Below are 24,405 nucleotides of genomic sequence, written 5' to 3' on the forward strand. Positions count from 1 at the left end.
GTCTTTGCTCTATCTCTGACCACACACAAAGTGTAATGGCCAAGTGAGAACTAAAGGCATACTACCATGCTCCAAGACTCTAGGTATCTCCTATTCCAGAATGTTTCCAGAATGAGGATGGTGCAGAAGTTGCCACAAATGTGCTGGCATAGAAAAAGCATAGGTGCTTTTTTGACCTAGCCTTCCTTTTTTTTTAAATAAGTTTTATTTGAAATTATAATCCTAAAATAACAAAAAGAAAACTACAAACAACATCCATCATCAAAAACATTGAGCCCACTGAGTCAGGCCCCACACCCTTCTTTTTCCATTTATGATAACTTAAAAACATATTTAAATCTAAGCCAAGTCCCGTTTCTCTCTAGCCTTCCTAAATTTGGTGAGAGGCTCAATAACTTGAAGAGCTAGTATGAGTTTCCTGATGGTTTCCATGCAGTTTTCCTAGCTGCCTATCCAAGTTACCTAGATAATAAAGTCTTATTTGGTGTACAGCCCATCTGACAGCTGTTGGTTATGAGTATAATTGGCTGGGGTGGTAGTTTAGGGAACTTGGCCTTTAGAACGTGATCTTTAGAAAAATGTAATAGCAGGCCTATTATATCAAGCCTTTAAATATTCTCAAATAATGGTGGTGAAAGAAAAAGGTTAGCTTGAGTAGCCCCGAGTTACCAAATAAAGACTCCCACCACTGTTACTTCCTGTACTTGCCTTGTACAACAAGATGGCATGAAGTGCTGACACTTCCGGCCTCATTGGTTGCAGTGCAAGTAAATCTTCCACTGTCTTCTGCAAAAGCTTCTCGAATAACAAGGCGAGCAACTCCTGCCTCAAAAGTGATCTGAAAATCTATGGAACTCTCAATGTGGTAGTCTTCTCTGTACCAAGCTACAGTGGGAGCTGGATAGGCAGAGATACGGCATTCCAGAGTAACAGATTCTCCCTCCATTACAGTCACATTTTTCAGGGCCTGGACAGAACAGAAACACATACAAAGATTCATAGTGTTCATAACATTTCTTCGCTTGTATGCATCAATAGAACCACAGGAAAAATAGCTCCCCACTTCAGAATTATACTTGAATTAAATCTCCTGGTCCTACTAAGGTCACTCCATGAAAAGGAGTCTGCATATTACTGCAGTCTTGAATGTGGTCCACCTGGACTGTTGGCAGAGCTGCTTCACAGCCTCGCCATCAAGCAACTAGCATGGCATCCACATGGAACTGCCCATGACGGAGCTAAAAGAAGCCATACACTGCTCCTTGGCACAAACTGGCAAGTTTTGCTCTGTCTGGCTTCTATAGAAGCCAACACAAGGTAAAATGGCCAGATAATGAAATCTCTGCATGCAAATTGGCTACCCTGTCATTCAATGTTCAAAATGTGTGAATTTATTTTAGACCCTTGCCCTGCTCCATTCCTTTACTTTCTGGTTTTACTTTGGTTTTATTCTGGGGCTGTTTTAAGATGTTTTCAATTTTACAGGGTTTGATTATATCTTAGAATGTTACGGTTTTAAGCTTTGTTTTGCAAATCCCCAGTTCCTGAGAGCTTTAGACATTAGGTAGTGGAAATGTACTAACTAAACAAATAAATTCTGTCCTGGATTTGCAAGTTCTTCAGTCTGCTCAAGCATTGGTCATTCCAGAGGCAGTTAGCCAGGCCAGAAAGGTCAGTCGAAGGTAGATATGGTAGCCAAATGCAGATTTAAGGGAGTTCAGCTGGATAGATATCTCCGTCCCCTCTTTTCTATGCAGTCCCTTCAGCTCCAGAAAATGTTGGGAATGGCCAGGCCCCTGCTGAATGGAATGGCTCTTGTGCAAGGATGATTGAGGGAAGGGGGTTCCTCTGTGAGGGATCAGCTCCTGCCTGATTTGGGGAGGAATCAGTTTTTTTACATATCACAACTGACTCAGCAAGGTTCTCTGACTCTCTGTACAGCACTTTTGGGAAGCTGGAGAGGCTGCTGTGGGAAAGATGGTATGGGGAAGTCCACTTCCACCAGCCCACATGCACACCCACAGATTTGGTTCTGACCCAGAGTGTGTATGACTGTACAGTATTTCATCAAACAAGGCAACTAGGTAATTTTAGATCTTGGACATTAGTTGGCTTCTTAGGTGACCACAAGTATTCCATTGTGAAGCTTGTAGCTAATGTTTTCCTTTCTTCACTATTTTACAGTTTACAGCTGCTTCTGTATGGAACAGCACAACTGTTTGCAAACTCTGATTTTAAGAAAACATATAGTTTTTAATTTTAAGGTCATCATCATAGCTGTAAGTATAAAAGGGAAATTGCTGCTGATGCAATTCTGGCTGGTCATTGGAAGGCACCCTCATGGTCCAGTCTGGCTGCACTGTTTGGATTTAGATCTCATAGCTGACATTGCAAGAGAGTTTTTTCTTCTATCTCTAGTTGGCTGGGTTTTTAAAACAGAAGAAAAAATGTCCCACATTCACATCTTCGGTGACCTCTGTAGGATTCAGCATTGGTCACGTAGGTTTATCCTATTGGTTCATTCACTTTCACAGCGCTTGCTGCCTATGCTTAACTGTGATTGTATTCTTTTGTTACTATTCTTGATCGTATCAAGGTGCTCTGAGAATGGTTCATCTTGATTCAATTAGCATTTTGGGGGCTCATCAGCCCTACAATCATTTTAAGCATTATAAGGGTAGGTTATCATAAATCCCTATAATCAGATTTTTCCTGAAATCATATTATTCCATACTCTGATCCTTGTGATCCAGTGAATATTTGTTATGAGATAATTGAAGAAACAGGAAAACACAGGTAAATCCCATTGTTTTAATAAGGCATATTTCAGTAAGACATAAGAAACTCCAACCAATCAATTAGAAACCAGTGTTTGAACAGAGTTTCTCAGGCACTGCCTCTACTATTCAATTCAGTCAAAGGAATATGGATCAACACATGCATTTCTTTATGTTTTGGGTCCACCCCTTCCACTGAACTGGATGAGGGAATCTTCTGCATTCATATTCAGCTCTTTACATACTGTATACCATAGAGATCATTTTAACATACACAACACATGCAGTTCTGGCTGTGATCAGTAAGTGTGTGGTTGGCATTTAAATGCTTGGCTGCCGACAGCTAGGACTCATTTTACTTTTTATCCACCTACTGACTATATGCTCAGTATACTGACTATATACACTAGATGGTGCCAGAACTGCATTTTAGTTTCATTGTGGGAGCACCAAAAAGAAAATCTACAGGAAGTGCAAATACTGTATTTTAAAAAAATCTTTTTACTTACTGTTACTATGGATGGAGGTGTGGCGGGAACTTCTTCTGGTTTAGGAACTCTAGCAATTTCAATCACCTAGGGATATTTAAAGTAGACTTAGTGCTTTAGTTAGTAGAGTTCTCTTAAAGCTAAGAAGGCAAACAGGAATGTGCTTAAGAACAGGGGAAAGACAATGGCTCCTGCCCATTCTTCTCCATCCCTTAGCATAACAAAGGGATGTTGGGATCTTAGAGTTACATGTCCAAGGCAAAAGCCACAACATACAGTACACAAAGTTCCATTGATAAAAAGAGATATTTTAAAGGGGGGAAGATGACAGGACTTGAAGGAAGGTTGTAAACACACCAGGTTGCACTGGATCTAAATCAAGATGATTCTCAACAAACCTCCGGCTCGGCTTCTCGCATTACTTCAATGCGTTCTCGTTCTCGCACCAGACCACCCGTCACGGTCACACCTATTTCTCTTTTCATTTCAGTATCATAACGCCTCTGATAGGTGTCTGCCGTCTCTACAAAAGGAAACGGTGGAGAGACAACTTTCTCCAGCATCACTCTGGGTTCCGGTGACTTTGCAAGAGGAGGCCTCACAGGTTTCGTGACCTTTGGAACTGCAGTCGCTGACAACTCTTTTTCCAGAGTAGCTATAGCAGATCCTGCTATTGAAACCTAACCAACCCAAAAGAAAGAAAATTACCACTTTGCTACACTAAAACAAGGGAAAAGGAAAAGATGCACCATAAATTAGCCAAGCAAATACATGTAAAATGGTAGAGAACACTGTTTTTTATTGTCCTTGCTTGTTAGGAAAGAACAAAACCACTCATTTTTTTTCCTTCCATGATTTGGCAAGGCTCTTGCAATGAGCAATTTAAAATGTTGCTTTAATTTATGAAATGATGAAAAAAAATTAAATTTGATGCAATTTAAATTAAAATCCAAGATGCTGTGATATTCAAAATTTGATACTTTTCTGCAAAAACAATACAGAATCTTGAGGCACCTTAAATTATAATTAATATTATTACAACATATGCTCTTGCGTTCGCTATGCTATTAAATTACAACAAGTCTCATAAAATTCATTTGATCTCTTGGTCGTTCATACATTTAAATAATATTGCCATATCATGGTACATATTTAGACTTACAGTATAAGAGCGATACTTTGAGTTAAAATGCCAAATCATTGTATTAGGCCGGACAGATGGACAATATCCATGTGATGGGTTTTTTAATATTTTTTTTCTTTCTAACTATTTTCTCAATATAAAAATAAAGGCATTTGTTAAAAAATTCATTGCATTAATTACATGTACTTGAGGGTTAAAAGGTGTATGCTTAATATAAAGATGAAGAGATAACACAAATCTGTATACAAAAAATGGATTAGAAAGGATCGTTAGATGATGAAACCTGTGAAAGAGACATATAAATGTCCACTAGAACGACGAGGGGAAAAGTAAGGTTAAAGTAGTGCAAAAGCATTGTAGTTCTAACAGAGCCATGTGATATAGTTTGGATTATGAACGTATCATATGTTAATTCCTAAACTGATTTAGTATGCAGCAGAATTACTAAAGAATGATAAACACTCTCATTTATGAATTATTTGATTAATGCATGGGTAGACTATTTACAGAGATTTTTATTTTTTGTCCCTTAGAAGAAGAAAGGAATATGCCAGGCATGTAGCATTTTATCCAGTATTTGTTTCTCCTCCCACCTTCTTGTTTTTGTACTTTCTGGACAAGACCACTGTGTCGACCACAATTGTGTGGTCGACACAAAAAATGTCTTTGCATTCTGGCCTACAGAGAGAAGACAGCAACCTGGCTGTTTCAAATGACATGGCCATTGTGCCTGGCACATCCTTCCTCCTCTTCTTACCTCATAAGTATGATCTGGTTTAGGAACAGTAATTTTTGATACTGTAAAATGAGGGCTTGCTGTGCGGGGACGAGTGTGTTCCACATGGACTGATTTTTCGACTGCTGTTTCTGCAGTCCTTTTAATCTACATTAACCAATAAAATGTTTGTTGAGAATTGAATGCTGCTTGCTAGGCAGGGAACAACAACAACAATCCAAAGATGCTCAACAGTCATTGGAAATGACTGCCCAGTTAAACGTGAGCCTAACCTGTGTTGATACGGCCATTTTTTCAGCAGCTGTAATGCGTGTCTCGGGAGGAACATGAACCTCCTCAGCTTTCACAGTTTTGGTGACAATATGATGTTCTGGCGGTAATTCAACCACACGTCTTGCTAGGGTGTGCTCTTTATATCCATATTCCATAGCTTCTTCAGCATAATCTGGCTCCCTTGGCTCTCTAATGCGTGCTTGATCAACTGCATGAACAACTGTGGCTACAGCTTCAGCCTTTTTGCCAACATCAATCTAAAGGTAACATTTGTAGAACATGGACACATATCTATGTTAATAGGACAGAATAGCTAGCATAGAGCACATGCATACAAGCATCTGGCTTGCCCAGCATTCTGTAGACTGAACCAGAGCCTCCCTTTTCCCATATTCACAGTTCTAACACTCACAGTTACTGTTACATATATGCATTTATGGCCCCATCGATTCTGGAGCACCTTTTCTTGATGACAAATTTCACATTCCTTTGAAATTGCCAGATAGGGAGGAAGGAAGAGTCTGCTGTTTACAGTGCGGACAGATAATGCATATACAGTATAGTGAATATAAATGTTCACATACTGTATTTGAAAACAGCATAAGCATATATTTTCTTCTGAATGTATCCTCTTAAAAACATACATTTGTGTGAATACAAAAAAGCAGCATTTTCTAAAACTGATATGCAGCATAAACATTTATAGATAAAAACATAGATACGCACAAAGAAGTATATACAGAAACGCATTTGCTTTGAGAGACTTGTACAGATAACTTTGCAGCATGCTAAACTTAGTCTTCGGGCTCATAGTGAAATGACTGCAGCTCTGCTTAAGCTTTTCTGTATCCTCTTTTAAACTGTGGAATGATTCTTAAACTGATGATTTAAACCATTTAAGCCAATTTGCTTTTTATACTGTATTTAAAAGTTTATATCCAGACTGATGAGTTATGCTTGAGTTATGTATTGTATACTACCCTCTGAAATGTTTATATATTTAGATTATTGATTCATATCTATTCTAGATATGTCTATCCTGAAGAAATTTCATTGAATTCGATGAAACTTGTGCCTATATATATATATATGTATATGTATATAAAATAGCATTCTTAAACATGTTACTCTGTAATCTCAAAGCTGATAAAGAGCCAAGAAGTGAATGCATATGAATACAAGTTACTATTTTCTCAGTCTTCCAGTTCATCTGTATATATACACAAAAGAATAATATACATGTTCAAGAATTTTATTTTTTGTTTAAGTTATCCATAATCACTTTCAAAGAGGCTTATTAAATGATATGCTACAACAATGCCCAAGCCACTGCAGTGGCTCTCTGCTACTCCAGAAATTGTAGAGTTAAAAATAAATTTTCATTAGTGAATTTCACATTTCAGAAAGCTCTATTCACCTGGTCATGAACTAGATGGATTTGTTCTCTTTTGACAGCAACTTCTTCTCTAGTTCTTGATATTTTATCTTGCTCCCTGCGTTTGTCAACAGCAATGATTGTCGGAACTACAGTAGTTTTCTCAGCCTCCTTTCTTATCTGATTGTTACAGCAAGAATAGAAGTTTTATGTTATATAATGTCTCAGACAGTAAGGTACAAAAATGAGAGACAAAACTGGAATATATGAGCAGGGAAAGGTTAACAGGATTAAAGGGTTTTAAGGCTTTGTCCCCTGCAGAATGGTCCAGCTCCTGTATTGGACAATACTGATGCTTGGTTATTAACTGGCTGGCTAGTTAAACTGGAGAAAATTAAAAATGCAATTTAGTATATGAATTTTTAAAACCTTTAACATTATCACAGGGAAGCTTGTGAACATATTAGGGCACGCCAAATAAAATAATCACCATTTTCCATTTCTCTTAAGGAACGCCACAAGAAAAGGATATTAAACAGTTAGTATATATATATATATAGATTAAAGGAAGATGAGGATGTCAGTTTGAGAATGGTATATGAGAATGACCATCACATTGCCAACAATTCTATTCACCTTTTCTTGGATAAGGTGGGCTTGTTGTTCTTGTTGGGTAGCAATTCTCTCTGTAGTTTTTACTATTGTGGTGGGCACTTTGGGTTTATCAGTGGTAATAACTACTTTAGGTACAGAAGGTTTCACAGGTTTCACAACTTCTTTCCTAATCTGATTTTTATAGTAAAAAGAGAGGTAGGATTAAATGTATGTTGCAATATTGTTTTACCTGGACACAAGGGAAAAGCAGGGATCAGAAAAGCACAAGGGATTATGAAGCAAAGAAAGGAAAATACCTATGAATTACAGAATTAATATTCTTTGTGGGTTTCATACAATGCCATCTTAATTCTGTGTGGGTTTATTGCATTCAGGAGAATGACATCATATCTTAATGGAGAACTGGCAATCTGGCCATTTATTAATTGTAAAAATATCACAGATGCTTCTGTATTTCATTGAATACTTTAAATGGTGTTCATGGATTCCTAGCAATTAATGAGAGTCATAAGGACAATTGTTTTGTGAATCTTGGTGTATATGTTACTACTAGGGAAGTATTTTAGTCTATATTTTAAATAAACTTATCTAAGTCACCCTTTTCAGGCTAATTTGTGATCTGGAACAGAACTGCCCTTCAGACTGCAGACTTCTCTGAATTTTGTGGTGCAGTTCTTGGCTCAAAAACTTCATACATATATTAGGAAACGCTACATACAAACTGTCTGCACTAGGGCATTTGTATACAATATGTACACATTAGGGAAAATAACGCACAAACGTAAATGCAAAGTTTGTGCATTTTTTAAAAAAATGTGCAGACTGTTGCAGAAACTGAACATAGCAGACCTTTTGCATGAGCACATACAAGAATGACACAGGTCAGAAGCAGATTGATTTGTCTATTCCCTCTTAACTAGGTGACTTTCTGTAATCCCCTCATAATTTTTTAAAAACAAAACTTTTAAAAATTGCCTTGTATTTTTTTAAAAGCTGCTCATGACTTCAAGAAAAGCAAAAGCACACACACAACTGCTTTTTTAACTTCTTGCTTGATGAAGAGATTTGCAGATCTTGAAAATTTGCACATTTTTGGTGATCTTTTGGTTGGTCTATTAAAGATGTACTAGTGTATCCCATAACTGAGATCCATGTGGAACTAGTTGTGAAAATAAATTAATATTCATTGGAACTGAAGGTCAAATTTAGTTAGTAGACATGATTTTTGAGATTTGCCCCACACAACAGATCCTTCCTTTGAATTACTTCCATGCTAACCCCCATGAGAGCAAAAGAAGGCCCAGTAATAGCACTGAAACCATGGGACATTTTGATTGGACAACATGTTTTGTGATTTTCAGGGACAACTAAATGTCATTAAGAGGGGTTTTTTTCCTTTTGATACCTGCAACAAAAACCATATTAAAAATGTCAGTCATTATCTACTGAAGATTATGAGTTACCTTAGTAAGAAAAAACCTAATATGTTAAATTCCTCCATTGAAGGCACCAGTCCTGCTATCTTTAAATATACAGAATTTCTGTTTGACATCACTGAGATTTTGATTAGCACCAAAATGCTGATTTGCTTCCATAAAAACAAACAACTTATTCTATAAACATTACTCAGTCTTGAACAAAGTTTACAGTGGAGATAGAGATAGATGGGTTAATTATACAACTTTAAAAGTCATATTCACCTTTTCACGATGAGCGACATGAATTTCTTCTCGTTTGGCAGAAATCTCTTCTCTAGCTTTTTGCTCTCTCTCTCTAATTGTGTCAGCAGCAATTATTACCTTAGGTACAGGAACTTTTACAGTTTCCTTTCTTATCTGATGTTTATGGTACAAGGGGAAAAAAGATATATTAGATCAGTAAAAAGCCCTCAAAAACAAATTCTATAACCCTATTTTATTTATTTATTTATTACATTTTATACTGCCAAATAGCCAAAGCTCCCAGGGCTGCTCACAAGATTTAAAACCATAAAATACACTATAAAAATTTAAAACTACAGTATAAAGTAGAAGTTAAAAACCAAAGCAAAACCTAGCAGCAATGCAAATACTAAAATATAGTATCAGGTTAAATAGAAACTGAAAGCCTAAAATGCCTGGGAAAATAAGATAGTCTTCAGCTGGCCCGGAAAGAGCACAGTGTAGGAGCCAGGCGAGCTTCTTTGGGAAGTTCATTCCTCAGCCAGGGTGCCAAACCAAAAAGCCCTCTTCTTGGTAGTGTAGTCACCACCTCATTGCCTTTGGCAGAGGTTCCAGAAAAGGACTGATAGGAATCATCACAGGGTCTGGGCAGGTATATTTAATCCTTCAGGTAACCTGGGTCCATGCCATTTATCCAGCAACACAGCATCAAGAGACACGATCCAGCACAGAGCTCACTGAGCTTCTGCATACTGTAATCCATGGGTAGTACTGATGGGGCTGCTGTGCGTGTATTGTGCTGCTGCGTGCTTACACACACCCCTGTGAAATGTTTGTGTCTGATTTCAGGAAGTAAGACTATAATCCTTTCCTCCTGGTGTTCCCTGGTCCAAATCTAAATTGGGGTCACATACAATTATACAGAGGTGCGTAAAACTACCAGGCTCAGATGCACACAACTCAATTAAAGTATATTTGCCCCCCACAACACAAAATACACTTTAATTTCTGTAGAATTTCAGCAGAATTTCTTGTTCTTTTTCCTTTGAACATACAGTAAAAGCTGCTTTTGAAGTCTCCAATGAGTTTTTCTACACATGGCTGTTCTTCAGCTGTATCTACTTTTAGTTTTGTCCCAGAGCTGAGATCCAAAGACCATACAAGAGCTTTTTCACTGCATAACCTCAGGCAGCACTATGGTCTAATGGAATAGTGCAAATAAATAAGAGGAAACCACATGTTCTTTTGCTTTCATAAATAAATGTTCCAATAATCCTACTCTTTAAAATATGCTGAAAGCGCTGGATAGACACAGAAATGAAACTGGAAGGTTACAGGATTGCCTAAAGTACCCACAGACAACCATGAATAGCGATTCACACGTACACAATAAATGCCTCTTGTAGAAAAACCCTTAATTTTCCCATGGGTAATATGCACTATTCACCTTTTCCTGAGTGATCTGTATCTGTTCTTGTTTCATAGCAATTTCTTCTCTAGTCCTTGATATCATTTCTTGTTCTCTGGCTTTACCAGTAATGACTATGGTAGCTTCCTTTTTAATCTGATGTTTGTGAGGGGAAAAAAAAACAAAACCAAGACTTACATTTTATTTCAAACAACAGTCACTTTTTCTGTTTTTGGAAAAAATAAAATTCCTAATATAATACCAAACAGAAGAAAATATTCTTGGGAATATTATTCTGAGCTCAGCAGGTTGGAAAATAAGCTAAATATTAAAGGATGCTTTTATCAATATAATGAAACTGTTAGTTCACCAAACAACCTGTCTAGGTATCTTATTATTTGCACTGAGGCCATGAAAACTGCTTCTGAGCCATCAGTATGTTAAGAATTTTAAACATACTAAACAGTTAGCTGATTGCTGACATTACAATAAAACTGGTAGATTAGTTGACTCCTCTAGCAATGGTTTATACTTCAATGGTCTTTGGTATCCTTAATGCAGGCTTGTGTGAAACTCTTGCTAGTGTTTGGCAATCCTTCACTGGAGCATGCATTGGCTGCTTATGAGCCATGGCAAGGCTTTGCTTTTACCTGCTCCGGGACAGGTTGGATGTGTACTGCAGTCATGGCTGTCCTTTTCGCAGCCTGTTCTGCAGCACTTGGAAGAGGTTCTCTCACTCTGGCCATGTCAACCGCAGCAACTACTGTAGCAACAGCTGCCGATTTGTCAATCTCCTATAAGACCCAAATGAACTACATGAAAAAAAATCTGGCAACACAGATAATGATTACCACAAGACAAGTGTGTGCACTAAAGACAGAATGGCAACCTGCCGCCCTCAAGATGTCAATGGACTGCAACTCCAGCTCCCAAAGACTACAAGTTGACCAAGCCAGTATTACAATGTAGTCCTTTTTAGACAGGGGAGACTGCATATTCCTAGGTCAGTGGGGCTTACATCCATTGCTGCTTTTCATTTGCGTTTTAGGAGCTCTCCTTGGTGCCGAGTTCCACCCTCATAATAGTTTTGCCAGCATGAAGCACCACAAAAAACTTTGTAACACTGTAGTTTGAATAGCTGCATGAGCATATATGGACACACAGGCTTTGACATTCCCTTAAACAGAAGATTTGGTAGGAAGGGTTCACAATATAGAGCATAAGAATAGCTATCTTCAAAAAGAAATCTTTTTTTAAGGTCTTACCTCTTGTGCAGCAGCACCAACTCCAATAGCAGCAGCAGCAGCACCGACTCCAACAGCAGCAGCACTGACTCCAACAGCAGCCTCCGCTGCAGCAGCACCACTAACAGTAATCTGTTCCTGGACACCATATCGCCCCTCCCATCTTTCTTCAGTCCTCATCTGGGTAGCACTTGTAGTTACTCTGGTATCTCTGAGTCTAGTTTCAGAAGTAGCTACGTAGCCTTCCTGTTTCCAAGGAGGAAGAACCTCAGAGCCTACCACTGCTGCTGCCTGTGTTTTTCGGACCAAGATTGGGGATCTCACAGGCCTGATGGGCGAAGTGGAGACTGAGAGCCTCGTAACTCCAGCAGGAGACACAGATCTGTTGAATAAACATGCCATATAGTTGATTCCACCAAAAGAGCAACACACAAAAGCCATTTTCATGTAGCAAGGATGCCTGACTCTACAGTAAGAACATTACAATGACACAGATCTCAGTATGCAAACTAGCATTTTGCTTTTGGGAAATTAAGATACTATAAATGGCTATATTTGGTTTGTTCACTGAATCCCATAAAATGAAGCACATGTTAGGAAAAAATCTTTCACTGAGGCTACAGTCTTATATAGATATCAATAATTTATTTAGATGTTTGAATTATCCAAAACAATAAAAATGGATTAGATTCAAATCCTATAGGTAGTACTTTATTGGAGGAAGTCCTGACATTCATGACAGAGCAGGTCTGGATACAATCCTAGGAGAATAGTACTCTGTGTAAAGTTTGTAAGATTGAGTTGTGAGAATGAAAATGCTTATTACATAGCTGCTAGTTTATCTTTCATTCTTCTTTACTTTTGAGTAAGGACAGCAATTCCAATCTGGATCGGGGCTCTATTCACCTGCAATTTATTTTGTCAAATAGTGATAGATTAAGACAAATGGATTGCTCTTTGGAAGTATAAATTGCAAGTACATGAAGCCTTATGTGAATCAGAACTGTACTGGCGGTGGGGAGTGGGGGCGGGGGGTGTTAAAGTCTCCTATCCCACATGTTATTTAATATGTAAATGTTTCATTTTCCAAAATACATCTTGAGCAGAATGTTTGATACGTTTACACCTCTAGAAGTATGTGGTAATTCTTACATGAGGCCTTATGTACTATAAACTTGCTAAGCAGCTGTGGTGGCTGCTCCCCATATGAATGTCCTCAGCTGATGAAGGGGTTGCTTCTGTGAACGTACAAACACAAATTTTGGAATATTGGCAGAACAGCAAGAGTGGCACGGATTACAGGGTAGATCCCTCAATGTTTAATCCAACCTAAATCAGTGACTTCACTTACATGCACACTGTCTGCTCAACATCATAGCAGCAGTAGCCCAATTATTTTTAATAAATCTAGTTAAGTTGTAAACATTTCATTCTGGTTCTACTGGGAAGCAGGTAGAAAACAGCACCAGTTTGTGTCCTGTAGGTGTCACTGTTGTAAAACATTTCTATTTCCAAGGCTGCAAAAAAAAACAAGCATTCTGTTCTGTCTGCAAGTCCTCAGAGCTTGTCCATTCATTGCCTTAAAAGCAAATAGTTTCATTGGAAAAAGTCTTCATCTTCTTGAACTTGGGATCTGATTCCAAAAAATGGGGACTTCAAGATGTTCATTTTTACATGAAATATAGTTTTTCACATTTTAGTCAATTGGCACCTACTTTTCCCACTTTAAATGCACACTTTTTCATTTAACAAAAAGATAAATAAGTTGCGAATGAAAATGAGAGTGAGGCAAACTGAACTTCAAAGTGGAGTGTGGAGAATTACAGGGAACCCAAGCCTCTCTGCTCCTCCTATTCTGACTGCCTGGAGGTTGGTAGTTATGAAGTTAGCAAGTATTTCCTTCCAATTGGCACTAGCGCACTTATACCATATAGTTACTCACATTAGGCTGAAAATTTATCTGCATACAGGCTCTTACATATGTAGGCACAAAGGTCTGACAAAACACTTTTCCACACGAGGCTCTTAATTGTTATATTTACTTTTTGTTTTGTCACAGAATTCAGCTCCACACTGCACAATTTCCTGTCGTTACCACTTAACCTAAAGGTGGCACATGTTATAGCGGGATATAGCAGTTATACAAGTAGGAAGTCATTATTATATTACATGTATAACCTGCTCTTTCCTTTCTGTGAGGAACCCGAGCCAGCTTACATAGCTCCACAGCAACCCTGTGAGGTAGGCTAGGCTCAGAGTGAGCGACTGGCCCAGAATCACTCAGGTTGATGGCCAAGTGGAGACTACAACCAGGATCTCCCAGATTCCCAGTCCAACTCTCAAACCTTCACACCATCCTAGCTCTTGAGGAAGAAACAGAAAGAAAATGTGTTTTGTTTCACTTTCAGAAATAATATCTGATTTTCCCAACTCTAAAAAGAACTTGGGGAACTGCTCTTAAAATACAGAAGTAAAGCTGGAGGACCATGACATGGTCTAAAGAACAGTTAAACAACTGTAAATGCAAGAAATCTCTATGTGAAGATTTGTGTCATGATGTGGGTGACGTAGTTTGTTTGGAGTAATTTTGTCCCACACTAAATCAGGTGGGTATTTGTTACAGAGTAAAAGTTGCCACCTACATTTTAGGACAGGATAAGGCAATGCAAAACGGCTGAGACATACGAGTCTGGTCATCTCCTAGAAACATCTTTCCACACTATTAACGCAGCCAAGTTCTCTATCTTAAGGTGGTAAATCTATATTTTACTTTTGGTGCTACCAAATCAGACCAGGCTTCCCCAACTGGTTGCCCTCCAAATATGCTGGACTACAACTCCCATAATCTTTCAGCTATTCCAGCTATCATAGTCACTGATGCTGAGCAACGAAGGGAGTTGAAATCCAACACAACTGGAGAGCACTAGGATTCAGAAGACTGCTTCAGATAGTGCACCTAACCATATCACTGAGTTTCTCACCAAAACCTAAAATAAAAATATTAAAATAAAAATTACAACTCTCTGCATATAAAACTTGAAATCTATTTTCCATGAGGAAGGGTTTTCTGTATTACAAAAGTAAAATTGTTTTTAGAATATCTGATTGTGATTCTGATGACACATTATAAACAATGTGTCATATTAACTTTGATGAACATGGAATGTTAAAAATGTTACCATAAGTTGTTCTGAAATGTTAGAAAATATAACTCCATTCTGATCAACCCAAGCAACTGCTAGATTATATACTGTAAAAAATGAGGGTCTCAATTATGTTGTGTTTTTCTGTTCCAACAGTTCAAGGAATAACTTGAATCCTGCTTGACACCATTTAAGTCTGCTCCTCTTCCTCTGTTCCACCTTAATGCTCTGGCTACACGCTATTCATGACTTCAATATCATGTCAGCCCCCTGCCCCATTCTCCACTTCCCCATCTCATCTTCTTTTGGCAATATTTGCCCAATGAATTGATGCGGAGATTTTGAAAGCTTGTCCATAATTTTGTGCATAAATGGCTGCTGACTCCAGACTTCGCAATGCATAAAAGCTGACCAAAGAACTGATCAAGTGCTGTCATTACCTTGAAAAGGCAATCCTAAATGGATTAGTCTTTTATGATTACTGGTTGTGTATATTTATTTATTGATTGATTTATATCCCACCTTTTTTCTTGCAAAGAACTCAAAGTGGCTTACATCCTCCTCCTCCTGCTGCTCTCCATCTTATCCCCACAACAATAACCCTGTGAGGTAGGATGGGCTGAGAGTCTGTGACTGGCCCAAAGTCACCCAGTTGGCTCCATGGCTGAGCGGGGACTCGAACCCAGATCGCCTGAGTCCCAGTCCCAAGCTCTTAACCACTGCACCACACTGGGTCTATATAAAGAATAGAGTGCAGCATTTCTTTCAGATCTGCCATAATTTTCTGCCATAGAAAACATGCTACCTGTCTCATCACCACAAAGGTATTGAATTAAATCCAGCATTTCACTTGTGGATGTTGGCAAGTGTGGCAGGACTTTGTCCCTCTCTTCTCCCCTGCTGTGGCCTCTGTGCTCTCAAAATTTGCTCCAGAGGATTCCCCAGATGTTCTTGAGCAGATTTTGAAGTGGAGGGGTGAAAGAGTCACCCCTTCCTGCTTCTGGTGCAGAACACAGCTAGATGCAACCCATCATGTGGAATAAGGCTTCTTGACTTCAGTGGGTCTCGCATCCCAAAGGTATGCGTGATCAGAACACTTTCCTAGGAATTATTTTAATTGCCACTAGGTGGCACCTTTAAACAATGCCTTGGGATAATCATCAGTGCTTGTTTTGTCTCGAAATCATCTGAACTTTTCCAGTTCACAAACTTAAACATGGAATGCATTTGAAAAAAAAAAAAAGGACATTTCTAAGCATTTCACAATGCACATTTTTCAAAAAATACATATATCTGCACTTCTGCCCATGGGTAAAATGCACTTTTTAGAAGCATGTGCATAGAAATGCATATTCTTTCTTTCAAACCATGGACTTTTCCCATTCAAAAAAACAGAAATTGGGATAAAATTGGGAATGAATCACACTTAGTTTCAAAGTGAAGTATGGAGAATTTGGCAAGCTTGAACTTCCTTTGTTCACCTATCTTTAGTGTTATAATGATGGAAACTACTTGTTTACTGGAAGTTAAGCTGCTTCTTGCACATTAAGGAAACATGTATGCTTATAAATCGGTTCATACTAGCACTGTGCTAAAATATTCAGCCCAGACTTTTTGGTTATGGCGGGGGGTGGGGGGAATATTCCATGAAACTTTGGATCAATGTTTGCGGACAAGAAGGATCTCAGACATTTTGGGTAGAAGGGTGAAAGGTGGGCCTACCATAAAGATGGAGTAACTGGGAGTTCTTTGTATTTTCTCTTTTTTACAAAACACCAGCAACTTTGCTGTCATGTCAAGAGCCACTGGGCTGCCATCAGCAGCATGGCAGCATCCTGCCTTGTAATGAGGCAAAATGCACCATGGGAAGGATGCTCTGTTGCTTGGCCTCTTCATCTTTAAGTATACCCCCTCAATATCTAAATATTCCTTGAGGTCATGCTTCCTCCTAAATGCTACTAATATTCCCCTCTTTCCTCTTCATGAAAAATGAATGATCCCATAAAAGGAAGAGTACTCGTATGTTTAGCTCAGCTTTAGTTTATACAGTTAAAAGCCCCAACGTTTATCACCTAAAGGAATGCACACATCAATGTTTTAAAAAAAATGCTAAGTGGACTTTCATCTATTTTCCTTCCTTCCTCAAGAAGTTTTATCCTTTTGCATGGAAGGACAAGTCCCAGTAATGTGACTGCCAGTGAGCTAAAGGTACATTGGGAATTGCGTGGACCAATATATTTCTATCTCTCATGGAAGATGCTGGTGTAGCCTCTGCAACTTGCTTGAGTGCAACTAAGGAAGTCAAAGAAATCTTCAATGGATTCAGATATTTTTGCATTTCTATAAATCCACCCTGCAGATTTTGACACAGCCGGGGTTTTTCTGATTCACTCAGATTCTGTGGACCTGCAGACTGCATTTTGAAAAACAACAACATAGGGGCAGAATTTGCACAAAGTCACACTTGTGCTAATGTACAAGTAGAAATTGCACACGTAGAAATGATTTTTTCTGCACATCCCACATCCAAGGAATGGCCAATGGAACATGAGACACCTGACAATTTGCAAAATACAGAGGACAAATTTAATAAGATCCATCTAAGCATCCATTCTGATGTGCAATTGTTTGAACAGGAGAGGCCTAAGTCAATAAGTATCATTTTGTGCTGAAAATGAGGTATCAGCTTTCCACAGGTTGCTTATGCAAAACTTCTTAACTTCAGTCCACCTGCTACAAAGCAGGAACAGCCGTGGCAACTATTGACTTTTCCAGTTGAATGATGCACGGGGTGTTTCTGGGCAAGGCTTTTACTGTACCATTGTCCCTCCTCATTCATAGAATTTTACAGGTGGCTTAGACACAGTCACCTTCTGCTTCCAACCCTCCCATGTTTTCTCACTACTTAATGCCTCCTTTACCTTACTATGGAAACACCATTAAGGAAGAAAATATAGAAGAGTTGCACATGCCTTCTGGGTGGCAGCACTAGGAGCTCTCCATCTGGAAGTACCATAGTAAAGGTTCAACAACTGCGTAAATCCCAATTCAGAGGTAGGACAATCTGTTTCCAGGTCACTGTATTTTCTGTACTTCTTGTCTAATTTTTTTTAAGATGACCCATGGGGAAGGGGAGAGAAAACTCTTCTTATAGATAATAAATTACCTGACTGGCGATGGTGTTGGAGCTCTGACATGTCGTACAGGAGATGGAGACTGTCTCACCGGGGACGGTGACTGCTGTCGTGCCATTTGCACTTTGGCAGCAATTATCGGTGGGGTTGGTGACTTAGAGGTAGGCCTTGGAGGCATTCTTGGGGCAAGAGCTGCCTTATGGGGGAGCTGCTGCCCAGTCGTACTCTCAATAATCATCTCAGTAGTTGCCAGTGCCCTGGCATCAAAGTGGGCTTCTATTTTCTGCAACACAAGAATGCCAAGAATGGTTGTGAGAATCCAGTATGTTGAAACACCCCCATCTCACATTTCTGGCAAAGCAATCTGTCCAAATGCATACCTTTTCAATTCGGGCTTGTCGTGTAGTTTCTGTAATCTGAGCAGTCGAAATAATTGTCTTTGTCTTTTTAGCAGGGACAGCTTCTTCTTCACCTAAGAGAAAGGAAAACAGGACTCTAAAATGGCAATAAATAATAATGGTTTGAGGGGAGGAAGAATGAGAGAATAAAATCTGTTGTTCCAATTATTTATAAGCACCACAGGAAAGAAAATTAAATGGCCATCTGTTTTTCTAGGATATAGACAAATAATGGGGGACTGTTGATATAAGTTTAGGCGTCTTGTGCAACTATCTAATTAGGCCAAACATGCCGTGCATAATAATTAAGACTTTGACAGTGCTAGCCTAAGCATACCTACTTCAGTGGGACTCACTCTAAATGAGTCTAGGTTTAGACTCTAAATGAATGTTTCAGAATCAGGGTTAAAATATTCTATAAAGAATCAGAATATTCTATAAAGCAAAGAAAAACAAAGCTAGAAAAACACACAAATAAGTACCATTTATTAGGTATTATATGAAAGGCTCCACAGCTACTCTGCTTAATTCTAGTTTGCTTCCCTGAATCTAATCTTTGTAATGAAGCATATATTTAATTGCATTAATCCAGTTTGGCATTCTATGCATGTTTCCACAGAAATCTTTCTACTTAGAAGCGGAATACTACATGAAAAAGTCTGCAATACGCACAGTTCCCCAACCTGATCACACAACTTTGATAGGTGCACTTTTTAACATTATCATTACTGCTGCTGCTGCTACTATTATATTGTGATCCTGACTATCGGGGAAGAATCGCATTCAGTGGTGGCACATGTGCACTGCATGCAGGAAGTGCCAGGACCAGTCCTTGACATCCCCATGGAGAGCTGGTGGAAATCCCTGGGCAAAATCCTAAAGAGCCATTGCCATGCAGCACTAGACAATACTGAACAAGATGGATCAATGGTCTCTCGGGGGACCGCAGCCTCCCATGTTCAGCTCTTCTGAGATAAGGGCCTTCTGCCTCAAGCAGCTGACTGACAGGATTCCTGCTTGCAGGTCCCTTCCTATGCCCAACGGCTGTCCTCGGGGCTAGAGTCGAGGGGAGACCCTCACTGGGCACCTGCCAAGAGCCCACTCCCAAACAGAGCAAAAGCCTCCTAGGGCTGCCTTCTCTCTTTCACCATTGCAACCTGTGTTTTGTCATGGCTCAGACCACCATTGTGGTGAAAACGAGGAGCAAGGGATGAGTGAGCAAGTGAGTGAGCAAGTGATGGCAGTGATGAGGAAAAGGATGAGGAACAAAAGCAGCTGGAGACCATGGTAGTCAGAAGACAGATTCTTAGAAGGAGGAGGTCCACAGAGGGTGCTTTGACTAAAGGCTCTTCAGAACCTGGAACTGACATTGGCTGCTACCCATGTGCTTTCTGGATTGCAACTGCTGAATAGAATGAGACAGCCTGTATTATTACTACTAAACTATACTGATTGCTGCATGCTGGGCCTCTGTTTGTATGATATAGTCCCTGAAACACTTCCTAAACATTATGGATGTGTGAAGAATCTGACGGAATGTTTCAACTTGGCCACATAGAAGCAACCATGCCCTTGCAAGGACTCAACCTGACGTGAGACAGCATGTGAGCTTCCATTTTTAAAATGGGCCACAGTTTGCATTTTTAAAAATGTTCAAGAATCAGACTTACATTATTCAAGGTGTGAATGTGGAGTGTGAAGGCGGGTGTGAATATGGAGGCCCACATTTTGCAGATCTGAAATTTAACTGTCAGAAATTTCAGGGTAGCCAAGGTGGAATATGTGTTAATGCGGTGAGGGGAGGTTGCTTCCATGCTTGGCATGTTAAATACTATTACACAAACAAGAGCAATGACTCAAATCTAATGAGTTAACCCCAATTTGTGCAAATTATGCTAGGGATAAGCAGTTCTCAGCTCTAAATTTGTGCTAATACTTTGAGCAATTTTGCAGAGGCCAGAACTCCCTACCACCCCCACCCTAACTTGACCTGTTTTTGGCTGCTGGGTAGGAAGTGTATAAAAAGTCTGTAGAGCTCAGATTAAAAAATACAGTACTAAGTGTATCAATAGGAGGCTATAAGACACAACAAGGTAACAGGGTAAGCCAAGGGGATAAGCATTAGCCAGTGCCTTGATGTATTTTATATTAAGAAAAAACTTTTAAAAATATTTTCGTAAACTGGAGGTAATAAAACGCATACATATTGTCTCACAAACACATAAACAATGTCTATTTTTTTCTTATACTAACAGGGAAAGAAATGCAAACAGAGCTGCTGCTGTTTGAAAGTATTTTCTCTTCCTTTCATGCTGAGCTATTTATGATAGGTTTTAGTCTGAAGTGAAATTGTACAACCCAGTTATATATGCCTGAGAGACATGATGTTGATGGATTTGTTGACAGAAGAGTAACTGCAGTGGTTCAGTGCCATGATAATACTATTTGTATGTTGTTATTGTTGTTTTTTATTTCTACGGCTCACGAACATCTGATCTATTATTACCTTGAATGAGCAGTTCAGCTGTTGAAGTAGCTCGTCCCACGCTATTTGTGGCATTTACAGAATAGGTTCCGGAGTCTTCGGGGTAAGCTTCTGCAATGATTAAACTGTAGAGGTCTCCTTCATGTAAAATTTGAAAATCGGGGGAGCTTTGAATTTCTGCTCCATCCCGATAGAACTTCACCACAGGTGTAGGGATTCCAGTCACTCTCACGTCAAGTCGAACCTGACTTCCTTGTCTTGCGGTCATGCTCTGTAGTCGTTGCGAAAAGTTTGGTGGCGCTGTTCCAGCTATAGTATAAACAGAATAAGACACAAGCTCAAATGAGAAAGCCACTGGAGGCCAAGAAACCAAAACACACACCTATGTCTGCTAATGTCATTGACGGTATTATAATTCTTACATGGAAATAGTCCATAGTCAATTAATCAAGGGAGATGAAGCCTCAGGCCCAGGAACTGAAGCCAGCTCTATGGCATTCCCCAGCTGGGCAGACCCCATGCTGTTTCCCACAACTACCAATTTTTTGGAAACTTCCAAGCCTTTTCCCCCATTCTAAAAGGCTGAAATGCCTCTCCTGAGGTTAATGCGGGCAATAAGAGCTCTAAGTTGGTAAATTTTGGTTTTTGGGCTCAATCCATTTGTCTTTGATTCTGCCCCTTTTGCCTTCAGCTCCACCCTCCACTGGAATACAGCCCCCAAGAACTTCTCAGCTCCTTGGACTGAAAGAGGTGCCCCACTCCTTCATTAAGCCTCTATACAGGAATCCCAGATTTTAACTTTTGCTTGAAGATCAAATTCCTGCACAACAAAACTGAAGAATCTCCCTGCTGGCCTCAAAGTGTTTATATGATGAAATCTGTTCATAAAAAGATATTCCTAATTGGAGGACTCTCTTGTGAATACTGGAACTGAGCAGTTTCAGTTAAGGATCTATTAGTAGGACTAGAAACAAAGGGGATTCTGTGCATGTCATTTGGCTGAGTGGTCCATTCAGGTCAGTAAATCTCTAAATAATTCAAAATTTTTGGGGCAGGATTCAAAGAATGTGCCCAAAATTAAAGGTTTGATTGCTCAGATTATTAGAATAGGCAGTGCTTTTTTTGTAAAAAAAAAAAAAAATGTGCTGGAACTCATGTTGCCGCCAGCGCATGACCATACACACAAATCCCAAGCCGAGCAGCGTCCCAAGCCGGGCGGCGCAGACACAAAAACAGCCCGCAGGCACTATGTTAATGATGTTTGCTGCTGACCTGCTACGCCGACAGGCGATTCAAAATCACTTCGTAAAATCCATTGGAAAAAAAGGTGCCGGAACGCCATTCCGGTGCATTCGATGACAAAAAAACCCTGAGAATAGGTTTCCCAGAAATAACAGGACAAAACCAGCTGGACATTTTGTATTTGTGTGCTTCCCCATATGCAGAGAATAGGCAGTAAATACAACAGAAGGCCTGGCATGGGTACATATGCTTGATTGCTGAGATTCTTATATGACTTTTCAAGGAGAAAGTTCACAAGGATTTTGCATGTGCAATGTCACATGTGTTACAGATAAATGGTGGGACAGCATGTTCAGGTGTGTTTTAACCTTATCTCCAATAATTTTGTAAATGTGTTTAGGACTGAGTTATAAAATAAATACATAGAATCCTATCACAATACTGATTTTGAAAGTATAATCAGATTTTAAAGGGAGAAATGAACACTGTGCTTGAAATTGTGTGGTTAAATCCATTATCTGCTAGCACAATGGGACTTTCTCCCTCCTGCCCCCTGCTACCCACCATACCATCCAAATATCTGCTCTGGAACATATTCCAGCTCTCCAGAATAGGATTTGAGGGTGTGCAAGGAGCTGTGGTCCCAATGTTGAAACTACAGAACATGCTTGCTTACAACTCATTGATTTCATGCTTCACAAACAGTATTTGTTGGCCAGTAAGAAAAAAGAAGGGGAGTATGAACTGTTGTTAGCTCTTCAGCCACAGCATACCTGTAATGAGGAGTTCAGCGGTACTAGTTGCTTGTCCAGATCCATTGGTGGCTTGTAGGGTGTATCTTCCACTGTTCGCTGCTGTCACGGTGGGGATCACAAGTTTAGCGCGGCCATCACTAAACGAGATCTGCACACCGGGCAGAGTTGCAGCAGAAATAACCTGGCCATCCCGATACCAGCTCACTTCAGGAACTGGGAAACCTTTAGCAGAATAGAAAGAATTAAAGTGCTTGTATTAATAACATTGTCGTACTGTTTCTGACAGTCCTCACAGACATCTCTGCTTGTTGACAACATTCCTGGCAATGCCATTTTGAAATGACATCATTCAGGGCTTTTACCAGGACCAAGGGCCTCAGGTCCCATTTGGGCCAGAATAAAAGGATGTGGAGGGATTTGGGAAAAATCAAACCTTACCACACCCCTGATTTCAAAAATATGGCAAGTCTCTTCTTAGCTGCCTATACAGTCAGAGCCAGTATATGGGCATCTATCTGCCATTTCTAATGATTTGAAACCCCATCTAAATTTGAAAAAGGGCAAGTTGAGAAATGAAATATGCAAAGAGAGCTTTGCTTATATAGCAAGTTGAATTTAAGTTTTATTGCCTAATCCAGTAGTCTCCAATGGAGTCACTATAAAGTCAGCCAAAGGGGCCCACCAAACTTGTTTTATCCAGAATGGGGAATGCATTTCCCCTGTTCATTTGGATGGGGGTCAGGGTGAGTCCTCCTTGCCAAAACTAGGTGTATGGGAGACAAATACCACTCCACAGGAATAACTTTGGCAATGAGTTTTGGCAGGGGGAAAGTTTATCTCCCTAATTTATTTATTTGGGATATTTCTAGGCTGTCCAATCATATTGTGTCTCTGGGTGGCTCACAACAAAAACAATAAATACAACAGTAAAAATATAAATATCAACATATCATAAATACCCCAACAATAATAAATAAAACTAATCTCCCTATGGAAGTGCATGCAGCAATGCCTTGCTTTAATAGAAAGAGATCCTCCCTGCCAAAGAAGAAAGAGAAGGAGAAGGAGACAGGAAAGACAAAGTTCACATCCACTAAGGGCCCTGTGGAAACAAGGCAGAAAAAGGAGCCAGGGAGGATGAGGAGGAAGAGAGAAAGGAGTAAGGAAGCCAGAGAAAGAGGGATGGGAGAGGGAGAGAGAGAGGCCAGACTGAATAGGGCATACACAGTATACCCATTCATGCATATACACAAACACTGATGGTGGTGGCACTCACAACATGTTTGTGATTATCCAGCACCACATTTCAGGGCCCACTGTCTGGCGGTGCCTGGGCACTCCTGGGAAATGCCAAATCGCCTACAAGCCAAAATCCTTTGGCAGCCCCAGGCCTACTCTTTAGGAAGGGAGAGTTCAAGAATGCATGGGGAATACATTCAGCTGGCATGTCAGCCTTCTCTAACCTGGTGCACCCTAGATGATATGGACCACAAGCCCACTGAGAATACTAGGGTTGATGGTAGTTGT

General features: G+C 39.7%; 1 protein-coding gene across 50 annotated transcripts in view; it reads right to left on the reverse strand.

The window, feature by feature from the left end:
- The window catches only part of TTN (titin), a 283,766-nt gene that overhangs the window by 251,844 nt on the left and 7,517 nt on the right, over positions 1-24,405 (reverse strand). For 48 of the 50 annotated variants that reach the window (XM_044426914.1, XM_044426933.1, XM_044426930.1 and 45 more), the window contains exons 3-17: positions 22,897-23,100; positions 20,903-21,190; positions 18,379-18,470; positions 18,031-18,281; positions 11,743-12,103; positions 11,128-11,271; positions 10,517-10,633; positions 9,109-9,243; positions 7,430-7,579; positions 6,836-6,973; positions 5,418-5,675; positions 5,167-5,292; positions 3,664-3,945; positions 3,287-3,352; positions 709-967 (exon numbers count right to left, since the gene is read on the reverse strand). In XM_044426914.1, coding sequence (XP_044282849.1) covers positions 709-967; positions 3,287-3,352; positions 3,664-3,945; positions 5,167-5,292; positions 5,418-5,675; positions 6,836-6,973; positions 7,430-7,579; positions 9,109-9,243; positions 10,517-10,633; positions 11,128-11,271; positions 11,743-12,103; positions 18,031-18,281; positions 18,379-18,470; positions 20,903-21,190; positions 22,897-23,100 — 2,871 coding nt within the window. The remainder of the gene's footprint in view (positions 1-708; positions 968-3,286; positions 3,353-3,663; positions 3,946-5,166; positions 5,293-5,417; positions 5,676-6,835; positions 6,974-7,429; positions 7,580-9,108; positions 9,244-10,516; positions 10,634-11,127; positions 11,272-11,742; positions 12,104-18,030; positions 18,282-18,378; positions 18,471-20,902; positions 21,191-22,896; positions 23,101-24,405) is intronic. The other 2 variants (XM_044426892.1, XM_044426908.1) reach the window with 2 other exon arrangements.

The sequence above is a fragment of the Varanus komodoensis genome, unplaced genomic scaffold (assembly GCF_004798865.1).
Source record: "Varanus komodoensis strain SLA01 unplaced genomic scaffold, ASM479886v1 scaffold18_1, whole genome shotgun sequence".
In the NCBI taxonomy this organism is placed as follows: domain Eukaryota; kingdom Metazoa; phylum Chordata; class Lepidosauria; order Squamata; family Varanidae; genus Varanus; species Varanus komodoensis.